Source organism: Helianthus annuus, chromosome 14 (genome assembly GCF_002127325.2).
Source record: "Helianthus annuus cultivar XRQ/B chromosome 14, HanXRQr2.0-SUNRISE, whole genome shotgun sequence".
Classification (NCBI taxonomy): Eukaryota; Viridiplantae; Streptophyta; class Magnoliopsida; order Asterales; family Asteraceae; genus Helianthus; species Helianthus annuus.
This window is the reverse complement of record NC_035446.2, coordinates 155,979,828-155,993,097: the sequence shown is the minus strand read 5'-3', so window position 1 is coordinate 155,993,097 and position 13,270 is coordinate 155,979,828. Positions and strand designations below refer to the sequence as shown.

At 31.7% G+C, this 13,270-nt stretch overlaps 2 protein-coding genes across 2 annotated transcripts; both read right to left on the bottom strand.

Annotated features, from left to right (window-relative positions):
- Window positions 1-1,914: 1,914 nt before the first annotated feature.
- Window positions 1,915-3,174, bottom strand: LOC110907663 (ATP-dependent DNA helicase PIF1-like). The gene has a single exon (XM_022152610.1). It carries the CDS (start codon window positions 3,172-3,174, stop codon window positions 1,915-1,917), a length of 1,260 nt encoding a protein of 419 aa, XP_022008302.1.
- A 99-nt stretch (window positions 3,175-3,273) lies between these two features.
- On the bottom strand, window positions 3,274-7,150 carry LOC110907664. The gene is made up of 7 exons (XM_022152611.1): window positions 6,937-7,150; window positions 6,598-6,831; window positions 6,043-6,481; window positions 4,996-5,936; window positions 3,802-4,884; window positions 3,400-3,578; window positions 3,274-3,333 (listed from the first exon to the last, which is right to left on the bottom strand). Exons 1-7 carry the CDS (start codon window positions 7,148-7,150, stop codon window positions 3,274-3,276), a joined length of 3,150 nt encoding a protein of 1,049 aa, XP_022008303.1.
- Window positions 7,151-13,270: the final 6,120 nt, after the last annotated feature.

Here is a 13,270-nt window from a genome sequence, read left to right as displayed (position 1 = left end):
AGGCAGAAGTCAGAATTGCAGCGAAAGAAATATAAGAACTTCTTATCTGGAATTTCGTGTGATAACTATTGTTAAATGACATTACCAGAGAATGTCGAATCTGGTATATTTGTCATAAAGGAAATAAGGGAATTGCAAAAGTATATGACTTCTTTTGCAGTACCAATAATTATGACTCTGATTAGACTATGCATCGATGGTTGTGAAATCTTGTCCCAACATACCTCAGCGATATTCAGATCGTTTGTAGGATCATGTGGCAGAGTGCCGCTTTTTGATTAGTAGTTCTTCCACTGACGGAATTAGTATTGGTGTCGTCGTGCCCAATCATATTTTCCAAAGGTCTTGCCTCGAAAGTCGTGTGTGATATACTTCGACGTCTGTGGGCGTATAATTTAAGTTTCACGTGTTTTCTTGTGCACTAGCCCAACTTTACATGCTTCTTATTTGCGTTAATAGTTTATGGTAACGCATTGGAAATTCTTATACTTTTGATGGTGTCCCAACTTAATGGATTTCCATTATTATTATTTTCGCTCGAGTTACGAGGTAGATGATCAAACAAAATAATGTTTGATATCGATATATGTAAGAGATTCTTGATAAAGGAATCTAGATTTATTATTGACACATATGCTTGTGCTTTATTCTTAATTATCAATCGTTATGGCTTTTGGAATTTCTTATAGATATACATATCTATATAATCATATATTTCACATACTGTAATATACATACCCTTTATAAGGTTAATGTATTTAACAGATTCTTATTTCCAAAAACAAGTCTGATATCAGGCCATGATACTATTTAGGGAAATCTTGTCACTTGTTTGACATTTTATTTACCTCGTCTTATCCGATTCGCGCCGGAGAGGTAACCTCAGTATATCCGGAAAAGCTGGAGAGTCTGCTACACCATGCCCAGTCTTGCCGGAGAAAATTTTCTATTTCCCATAAATAGTATCTTTTCAAGATTTTTAAAAATGCCTCTTTTATTAGTGCTTTTATTCAGAATCAAGGAAATTTGTATTTCCATAACATATCTTTTATTCTAGACCAAGTAATATCAATAAGCAAGAATAAATAGCAATTAAGTGCTATTGCCTGCTAACCGTCATTCTTATGGCATACCAATATCCATTACATTATACTTATATAAGTAACTAGGCTATCACCCGCGAACATCGCGGGTAGAAAAATTTATGTTTGAATTAAAAAATAATACATAAGTAATATTTATAAACTAATGAGTGGATTGTTTCCCTTACTAAGAAATATTTTTTATTCGGTTTGAATAATATTCCAAATTGGCGTCCATGTGTGTTTAAAGGTTTCACGTAGAATCATTAACTTTTTACATGGGGTAACGGCATGAGGAAAGTTTGTTCGATTTGTTATTATTTTGAAATGCCTTTAGTGCAGGAAGTTTACAAAAATAAGTTAAAAATAATGGGTCATTTAAATTGTTTGGTGAATGTATTTTTTTTTTGTTTCTATTGAATCAATTGGGGCAATCATATCTTGGGCTCCAATTGATTATTTTGAAACGTTCTACAGGCAAAATAAAAAAGTGTTTTCATAATGGCCCAACTTCCCTTTGACTCACACAAAAAATGTTATGCATTTTATGTTGCTTTGTGATAGTTATGTATTAGTGAAATAACTTAACACAATAAATACAAACAATAAGAAATCGTTTTAAAAAATACTATACTCTTATGAATATGTGAAATGGTATTCAAGTAGTGTTTCAACAAAATTATAAGTCACTGAGGTTACTTACTGTTAATAAACACCAACATATGTAAGGTGATATGATAAAAAACAACTAATAACAACCATTCTAGTAATATCAACAATTCAAGTAACTTTTATTACAGTTATTAGAATGAAAATTCAATTCAGACACATATCATAAGTGTGTGAACACTTCTTTGTAAACCACATTAGTTGTTGTGTTGGTAGGTTTGCCATCCTTATCAAGAATTAACATCTTCACACCTTCCCTTGATTTAACTCTTGATAATGCTACATATAGCTGGCCATGTGTAAAAACGGGCTCTTTTAAAAACAATCCAACCTTAGATAAAGATTGGCCTTGACTCTTGTTGATCGTCATAGCAAAGCACACAGCAACAGGAAACTGTCGTCTTTGAAAAGCAAAAGGAATTTTTTTGTCGGAGGGAATCATGCTAATTCTTGGTATGAATGTTCTGGTTCCGACATTAGCACCTGATATAATTTCAGCTTCTATAACCCTCTTTCCAAGAAATGTAACCTGTAACCTTATACCATTACACAAACCATTTTGCTGATCAATGTTCCTAAGAAGCATAATTGGAACTCCAGGTTTTAAAACCAAACGATGATTAGGTAAACCAGATATCTTTAAACCATTAAGGACATCAGGAGAATACAACTCTTGTTGGAATGAATCGATACCTTTCTCCGTCGCACATATACTATCAGAACTCAGGTACTCTGTTAGTTCACCAGGAAACAATTCTAGTAGTCGATCATTTATTTCATGTACCACCTCGTTTTTTGGTGTCAGAATCGCCCTTTCAGAAAAATAATCTCGATCCTTATATCTTTCAAGAACAGATGGATATACAAATTGAATTAAACTTTCGATGGGATCCAAACAATCTGTGATTAACAAATCAGATGGTATTTCTACAGTTGCTACACCATCATTGTCCCCTCCAACTTTACCCTCGCCAATATCAAGAAGCCATTCGGCAAATCTCTTTGTCGACTCGACTGTAGATGGTAAAACACCAACAGTCAATCTCATGTTTTTGGTCAAAGTAAGTAACTTGCAATGGGGCCATATATAGGATGAACTCAACGAAGCGTTAACAATTTCTTGCCTACTTCCGTTTGGAATAACAGGAAGAATTTGTCTAAAATCACCACCAAAAACGATAACCTTACCTCCAAACAAAACATCCGACTGACACTTGCTTTTATCGACAAAAATATCTTTTAATGTTCTATCTAAAGCTTCAAACGCATGTCTATGTACCATGGGTGCTTCGTCCCATATAATCAACCTAGTTTGTTTAAGCAGATAAGCTACATCACCATCGAGCCTTATGTGACACATAGAACTCTCATCTAAATTTATGGGGATGTGAAATCTAGAATGAGCCGTTCTACCTCTTGACATTAAAAGTGAAGCAATACCACTTGAAGCCACATTTAAAACAATCTGCTCTCTCGACCTAACGGTTAAGGCTAACGTCTTCCACAAAAACGTCTTACCCGTTCATCCATATCCGTAAACAAAAAATACACCTCCTTTGTCGCCTTCAACGGCTGTCATTATCTGATTATAAACATATAGTTGTTCGTCAGTCAATGAAGATTTTAGACTATCTAACTCGCTCTGTACCTGAGGAACATTAAAAGACAGTTCTTCATCAACCAGACGATTGTTTCCAACAGCAAACGAATCGTAATCAGGATATGGAATTGTTGGCCATCGTGTCAAAGAGGACCCATTTCGAATGAGGTACTTCTCAATCTCCACCAATGTCTTGTTCTTCAATCTCTCATCTGACATTACAAGATCTGTACAGCAAAAAGTAAAGCCATTTAAAAAATGTGGGAAAAATTAAATATGAATACTATTATGCGTAATAAATGAAAAACAAACCTTTGTTCTTTGTTTCTTTTCTCGTTTTGTATAAAATGTCATCCCCCAAGTATTTCCATGTTTGTTCGAAAACAAATTCAGGTCTTGATAATGTGTTTGACAACAGCAAAGTAACAAACAATGCACGAATATAACGACCATCTCCCGTAAAACTCGCTTCTTTAATGGCTTCTATGTATTCCATGTCATCGTCTAACAAACCCATAGCATAACATGCATCCCTGAAGGTTGGAAACAACTGGCCATCAACAGTTCTAATTTCTTCAAAGGATCTTGGTCCTTTGACTTTGTTTAAAAGAATTCTAAGAAAATATGGTTCACCCAAAGCAGGGGAAACAGAATGAATGCGTCCAATCTGTAATAATTTTCTTTTACGTTCTGCCCAATTTCTATCTTTTAGTTTCCAACAGAATTTTGTAGGAAACTCAACATACGTAAGCTTCCGTGCTTCCTCATTATTTATGTTCATCTCCATCCACTTTAAAAAAATGGATGAAGAGACTGATGGCTTGTCCAACACTTCTTCAATATCGTCTTCGGCACCAAAAACAACATTTTGTTGACCTTCCATATGAAAAGGAAGCCTCATAACTGGAGGAAACCTATAGTGAACTTCATTTGCAAATATTCTCCAAGAAGCTTCACAAGCGGAAACGTACCTACAATCATAATAAGCTTTGATCTCATCCTTTGCTGTTTGTTCGTTATCTGTACCGTCTCCATTTGACACCACAAGCGATGCTTTGTCTGGACCTTTATTAATGTACTTAAACAAATATTTGATAGAACCCGCTTGATTGCACCATTCTACATTAATGTGAGCTTGGTATCTTTTCAAGAGAAGCGGATTATATGGAACGACACTTCTGTTGTCCAATTGAACTTTGGACTTGATAATGGTGTTTCCATTATCTCTTCTTCTGTATACAGGGAAACCTTCAGCATCGGTAATTGTTTCATTAATGAATTTTTTTGGAAATTTTTTAGAACATCTATTATCAACCATACAAGGACAATTGGGATTTGCATTTCCACATGGACCATGAATCATAAACTCGGATACAAGAGCATAAAGAGCGGGATCTTGATTCTTATCTGGTATCTCAGCAGATATGAATTTGTCTACGTGATAAACGGAGAGAAGCTTGGATTCAGGTTTCAAAAAAATACAAATGTGAGCATGTGGCAATCCACGCTTTTGAAATTCAACAGTATAAACCGCTACAAAAAAAATTAATAATATTAGAGTAACTGTAAAAATTTCATACTAAAAATAATAATATAATAATAATAATAATAATAATAATAAGAATATTTACATTGTATTTATACCTGCACTTAGTGCTCCAAAGACTTTCTTGTCCTTCAAATCCTTTATGATTGAATCCAGTTTCATCTTAAACAAACGACACATAATATCTGGTCTGTCCTCTTGCTTAATAGAAGTATTTCGAAGGTATCGGATAATCTCTGGCCACTTAGGATTACATGTCACCGTAATGAAAAAATCAGGATACCCGAACCATTTGCAAATAGCCATAGCATCTAGATAATTTTGCTGCATATACCGAGACCCACCAGTAAAAGATGATGGTAGTACTAACCGTACCCCAGTATTAGATAGATCCTCTTTTCCCTCATTCTTAAATTTCTGAAGATTTGTGTATGATTCAGACCTAAGATGTTTTTGTTGAAAACAGATATAATTAAGTCTTTCACTCTCGATCATGGTATATGCATCAACCAAAAATTGCTGGAACAATCTGCGTGCATTTAATATTAGCGAAAATGAAGTTGATCGATCTTGGATTCTATAAGCAAAGAATTCTCTCATTGTACACTGGGGACTAATTTTCTTTAAAGTACTTATACCATCCCTATGAGGAATGTCTATTCTATATCCGTCATCACCATTGGGAAAAAGAATTGGATACTGAAGTGCAAGATATGATGGATGAAGTTCACTTATTCGTTGAAGACCTTTCGTGTGAGACTCAACAACAATATCACGATGGTCAACTATTTGTTGGATACCACCAACAATCAATGCAGCAACTTCAGAAGATGAAGGCAAGTTGTAAGTACGACCATCAAGATCTCTTTTGTAAATGATACGAAGTTTGAAGTTCTCATTAGGATTATCATTGAAGTGGTTTCTTGCTATTCTGTAACTTTTAACCAACTGATTATTATTATCCAGGAAGTCTTTTAAAAACTTTATGAGATGAAGATCTATTTGCTTTAAATGCAAGTCGGACTTATTTGTGGAGTCACTGTGAATTAAGAAAAACGTGTTAACTAAATTTAGCACATAACATAACATCTGTGTATTGGTAAATAAAAAAAAAACTAAAAAGAACAATAGTTGGTATGAAATACCTGAACAACTTATTTCGATTTGAAACTTCATTCTCAGTGTCATAAATATAAAGCTGGGAGAACTTTGGCTGTTTTCCAGGTGCAGGTACCAAACCACCTAATGAATGAAAATTCTGTCCACTGATACGAAATACATAAGGTGCCCTTCCACTATTGATGTTTGAATCTACTTTTCCACCCATGGATGTGAATGCGAACATAGAATTATATCGACGGATATTCTTTAGAAAATACTTGTTGTTTTCATTAGAATTTGCAAATAGATCCTTGTATATTGAAGAAGGCTCTTTCAAATCCGGAAGCTCCACTTTTCCATAACCACAACATAAGCTATAGCTTAACTTACCCAATGTAATTCTCCCTTTACCACCTTCGTCAGTCCATAAGAATGAATCACACATCTCACATTTAAGGCTTTGATTACCATGATCCAAATAATCTAACATAAAACAAATTGATCACTGAGTAATGAATAAATTAACGAATACAGTTTATTTAACTAATAAATAAACAACAAATACTCAGAATTATTATAACGTGTCGATACACCCTTACAAGGGTCTTGAATGGGAGCAAAGTCTACATTCTCATCATCAGACGTAAGATCTAACATTGGAATAGGATCAATACGGCGTTTCTTAGGTAAAAGCTTTTGTTTACCGGAATTCAGCTTTGTTAACGTTGAGGACGATTGACCAATGGAGTTACTGCTTTGTGTAACAATGTTTGAAACAATAGAAAACCGAGTACTTGTAGAAGTGGTAAATTCGTTATTCAAAGGAAGACCACCTATTGAACAAAAAAAATAGTAGCTAGTGAGATATATTTAACAATACATAAACTATACAAATTTATAGACTATAATGAGAAATAAAAGTTGATGAGATAACATACTGGTCGTGATGGTACTTGATGATGCTGATGTGGTTACATATTTCAAGTTCCGCACTGTGTGAAAATTATTAGATGATGAAGAAATATTTGGATTATAATTCTCTTTGTCGATGACCTGAGACCGATTATCGACTTTTGAGCATCCTCTACTAAAAGGACCAGTACTTTGTTTCTTTGAATTCGATCGTTTGCTATCAAGATAGAGCTTGCGCATTTTTCTTCTTTCTTTAGCAAGTAATCCTGAATCATTCAATTTGATAATACTATATATATTAGATCCTATTCGTGTAACAAACTAATATAACAACGTAAGAAGTGTAGTCAATGAGATAACACATATTAAGTTACATTAAGATATGACATACCATTTGAGTTATAAGTTAACGAAACTGATTCATTTGTACCTAATAAATTATGTATATAAAAAATCAATAAGCACAACATACGATATGAAATCGTTAAATAACTGAAAATAATGAAATATATAACATACCAATAACTGTTTGAGGTGTATGAGCGAATGATATACCTAGATTAGTGGTTAAAAGTTGGCCACAAAATAGAAATATATTTATATTGTACAATAACTAAATTTAAATTGATCCAATAATAAATAAATACTTGTAATATGTCAAATTTACCATTGGAAATATTGGACAACGGTGTTCTTGGAAGCGTACCTACACACATAGTTTGTAACGTGTGAGTATATATAGAGATTACTAATATCAAATGGAATACATGTAATTGTAATTGTTAACAAAATCAATTGTACTAAAATAACTTACTGTTAGATGATTCCCCAACTAAAGTATTATCAATCAACGGTGTATTTTTAAATCTTTTCTTACTTGCCATTTGCTGTATTCATAAGTCAAAACAGACAACATACGTTAAATTCATAATAAAATGATATAAAGGAATAGCGTATGTTAAACATTATTTTCATAGAAGCACCGCCTTTTACATTATAATAGTATTAAACATATGGTAATGATAATATAGTAGTTGTTTAAAAATCACCAAAATATGTGCACCTAAAAGAATATCAATAATCATTACTGTATATTTAGTATATAATTAACGTCTATAATGATGTTAATGCAGGTTGAACGATTTGTAGTTGTTACGCAAAAAACCTTGATTGATGGAAGACGAATAATTTGGATGGGAAAATGATGGTTAACAAAATCAAAATATAAAAAAGTGTTAAATAGGTCGGTTACGCAATTGATAAAAGCCCTAAAATGAAGAATAACGAAATCGTATGAAGTATGATTAGATTTTTTACTTGACGTTTGTAACTTGAAAACAGTTGCTGATATAAGAAATGTGGATGGAACCTAATAAAATTGACAATAAGAAGGTAATAGGTGAGTCAATTGGTTTAGTGTCATGCAATAAGGTTATGGTTAATCTGTGATATGAATAAATCTGCATATGAACATGTTATTAGTACTTACGTAACCGTGTGTTTTGCTAATATGGAATGATTGGATGATGTAAGGTGATGATCAGGAATCTGTATTGCATTCAACTTAAAAGAACAATATTGCGCGCATCGGATATTATAATTTAACAATGTTTAAAACATGAACATATAACATAATAAGAGTTTTGCAGATACCTGAGAAATGAGGTTATGTAGAATCGTTGGTATGACAACGAATAAAAGAGAAAGGATAGCTAAACACGTAACACAGATAGTGTTCGATGCTTTGACAAGGAATTCAAGTAACTGGTTGATGAATATAAAAAATGATAACTACTTTTATTCACACAATGAACTTATTTATATACAGTATGTAGGATAACTAATAATTACAATTCGATAATATATAAGGAAGTAAATTAAAATAATTAATATTAAAATATAAGTTACGTTCAAAAAAATATAGGTGCTCTTTAATTAGAATATTGTATTGAAAAGAATTATTAAATACTTGTATTTAGAATTAGTATAAAATAATAGATGTCAATTTTTAAATTAAATAAGGTTTTGCATTCTTTCCATATAATGGTCCTTTATCTATATATAACTCATAGGGTAGGTTGACTAAATATTGTAGAAACAAAAAAGTCGATTGCAAATCCAGTTGTGAAGTGATTTTATATATTTTTAATATTAATAAAATTATGCAAAAATATATGTAAAATTTATAGTTCATCAAGTTTACAAACTTAAGTTCACATAATATGTAAATTAATTTGACTCGTGAGTTTGTTTGTTTTTTTGTTCTAATGGAACAAATGGATCTATTTACGTACGTTGGGCTATGGTTGATTATGTATAAATGTTATATAGGCAAAAAATAGTGTTTTCATAATGGCCAAACTAACTTTTGAACTACACCATTTTTTTATGCATTATTTGTTACTTTCTGATAAAAAATTAGAACATATCTGAAATATAGATCCGATATAAGAAATCCGTCACATTGAATTAAGATAATGAAAACATAAAACACCGAACATTTTGCAAACCTAAACGAAAGAAATCCAATACGATATTATCCATATATATTAAAAACAGATCTTTATTGAAAAACCCAGAACACAATTCGACACAAAATACGGCCCCCTCATATTATCAGATGAGAAACGGATCAGGATGGATGCCTTCTTCAAGAAGCTTTTCCTGTTACAAATATCGAAAATAATGTGACAATCACTACAAGGAGTGTTAAATATAAATATAGCAAATTTAATTTCATTCGATTTATTATATGGAAAAAAAATATATTACCAATCTATTATTAACGCGGGTGCAATGCTTCATCAGAAATTCAAAACTTGTTAGTGCTTCATACCAATCTTTACATACACTTCTGAACCGAACAACTGATTTGAGAGGGAGCCTAAAAAAAATTTCCATGAGAACCAAATCAAATGGCATATTCTCCATGATACAAGCAAACCTAGGAAAAAAAAATACACATATAATAACCAAACTAAATTACTTCGTTATCATAAATCAAAAGAGAGAGTGGGTCTTACAAAAGATATTTCGATAGTACCTTATAGAAGAAACAAAAAAAAAGTATAGAAGTTGATATGTATTGAATGAAAACATTCTTGTTAATTTATATGAAAAAAAGAATTATAAAAGGAATCTATATATATATCATTCATTACACGATTTTGTCATATGTGAGATGATATAATTGGGATAGATATATGATAGGCATATGTGAGATGAGACATTAATTATTATGTATATTATAAATCTTTAATATGTTAATAATATGTTTGGAAAGTATTGAAAAGTTGGTTTCGAATTTGTCATAATTGTTGAGAAAAATATTAGTTTGATCATAATTATTTTCATCAATCACTAAATTATTTTACCGAATTTTAAAACATTCCAAAAATGAGAACAATAATTTTAGAATCATAATTAAACTTGGCAGATGTATTAGCATAAATTTAATTTAGGAAAATAATGGAAAGGTATATTATATCATTAAACTTTATAAATATATATTAATTATGTGTATTAACATTAATTTTAAATGAACACCAAGAATTCGTCATTCAATTAAGTGTATATATAGATTTTAAAAAAAGGCTATAATAAATAAAGCAACCTAAATTTAACCGGGAATCACTGTAGACTTTAGAAAACTTTGGATGTCTTATAAGTTTAAAACATTGGTTGTTGATTGATAGATAATTAATTAGAATCTTACAATAGTTACAATATGATAGTAAGTTTGACAACCTAGCAAACGTCCGAACAGTTATCATTCATAACATCATGACTCAAACATTCCAAATCCGTAACGTTAAAAGATTAACAAAACATAATTGAGGAAGTTGGTAAGCGAAGATACTACAACATGTACATAACATGCAAAAGTAACTGACTGAACATGTCGTTAGTGAATCTAAAGTAGCAGACCAACAAAAACGGCTATTGTACTAATAAGTAAACACAAAAGGATAAGAATACTGTTTTTAACCACCAACAAATCCGATCTAGCACCACCACGTCAACGGTAAATCAACATACCTTTACTTTTGACAAAAACCATATGAAATTCGGAACCTTTGACTAACTGTTTGTCTCGAACAAAATTCTTCATACCAGTCACGTTATAGCGCGGATATCCTTCAGAGTGCTCGACACCAATGGACACGTCCCAAGTCAAACTAGCAGAGTCCTTAATAATCAAATCCCTCTTACGATCCAAACCGTGCAATTGTGCCCACTTCTTTTTTAGTCGCTACGAATACCAATAAAATAATTAAATATTTTAATTGGTTATTATACGGGTCATCGATTTATAATGAATACAAAACAACACATGCATTAGCAGTATGAATATGTAAATTTCAAAAACTTACATAATGATTGTCCACGCGAAATACAACCGGTACTTCATCGTCCGTAGTCTCTTCAACACCAACTACCGGAATGGGATTAGGCAAATCATCATCAGAAATATCAATCACCTCATTTGTAGGTTCTTCTTTGACAACACAAAGTTCTGGTGGTAGAGTTAATAGGGTGGGTTTGCAACAGAAAACACTCATCTCAAATGTATGCAAATCAAGCATTTCAAAAACGACCAAATGATGATCAGTAATAGACATCTCCTTCTTGATTCGATTCCAACCAGTTGTAATATAGATATCATTGTCAAAAATATCCATACGAACGAACCATTTACGATTACAAGAGGAACGTACCACAACAGGATAATATGGACAAGTTGAAAGCATCTTGTGATCAACAAACAACCTACTCACATACTACACGTGATATGCAAACATATATAAGTTCAGACGTTCAAAACAAATATTCACTTCAAAATTTTAAACACATAGAATTTAAAATGGGATAAGTACCATGCAGTTATCACGGTCCCAAGGATTTCCAGGTTGGTAGTAGAAATACTCAGACGGCGCAAGATTTATGTCTTGATAAAAGTAGATGAGACGAAATGAAGATAAAGCTTCTTCATATTGGAAAACCACCCAGGCAGATGACGGTAACTTCAAAGAAGTGACCATATCAAGCCACCCGTTATACAGAAAGTAGTCGCCTGCAATCTTAATAATTTTTACTTTATAAATCATCCCATCGACAGTGGGGATGACAGCATTCTTATCCGGGTAGTTGAATGTTTTAATCCAGTCGCCATATAATGCCGGAAGTTTCTATAAAGAAAGACAGTATGTAATGATAATGTTAATTATAACATGAATAATCAACGACAATTAATTAAAAATTGAATTATGTTGGTCCAACATTTTATAAGATTAAAACTAACCAACGATTTTCTGTCCTTGTTATGGACACGAGCAGCAAATCCATAAACCATTTCAGGTTCCTACGTATGCCTTCAACATGACACCATTAGTTTAATATTTATACAATCAAAACATAATAGTAAAATTGTAATACTTCAAACAGGATGTTCAAAAAATATAAAAAAAAATTAAAAAATATAAAATATTTATATAAAATCACCAAATCTAACCATTAACAGTAAACCTAATCAAAACAAAATCCATTAATAAAAACACGAAATCTTCCAATAAGTTTATGTCTAACCCAATACTTTCGATCATTGTACCATAACTATATAAACAAAATTGCAAAGTACAAGATTGCAAGCATAGATTACTACACTCCAGACCAAACAATCTCGATTATTGTTTTGGTTTCAGGTTTAATCAGAGATAAAACATCAAGAAACACATACTATCCAAGATTATATATTCTGATAATCTTATACAAAATACTCGCATAAGATTGAAGACATAGATTATTACCCTAAAGAACAAATATTTTCGAGTAAAAAAGATGAAAAAATTACACCAAGCGGAGATGGAATCAAACATTTAACCATAAATAATTGATGAAGACAAACAAAAGATCCAGGTATGCGATTGCATGTATAGATACATAATCGGCGATGGAAAGCTTTACATTTAAAGTAAATATTATGAAAACAATACACCAAAAACATTTTAGCTATGAAAATGTATGATATTACCGATGAAGATTTTGAGGGTTTTTTGATGAACTTGTTGAAGATGAAAGTATGCCTTGGTTCTTGTGTTGAAGATTTTGAAATAAGTGAGATATTCTAAAAATCTTACTAAAATATCTCTTTATACAGGATCCGGATACACATAGTTTGGCGGGTCGGGTATGTTTCCTAACTCTCGCGGATATATCTTATAGGTTTGTAACTTTGATTTAAAAAATATATAATGTATTGAAAGTAAATAATATTGGTATCCATGTACAATAAATATTTTAAATTTGAAAATGCAAACTTATACAATATGAAATTTATATTTATATCTATATATATGTAAT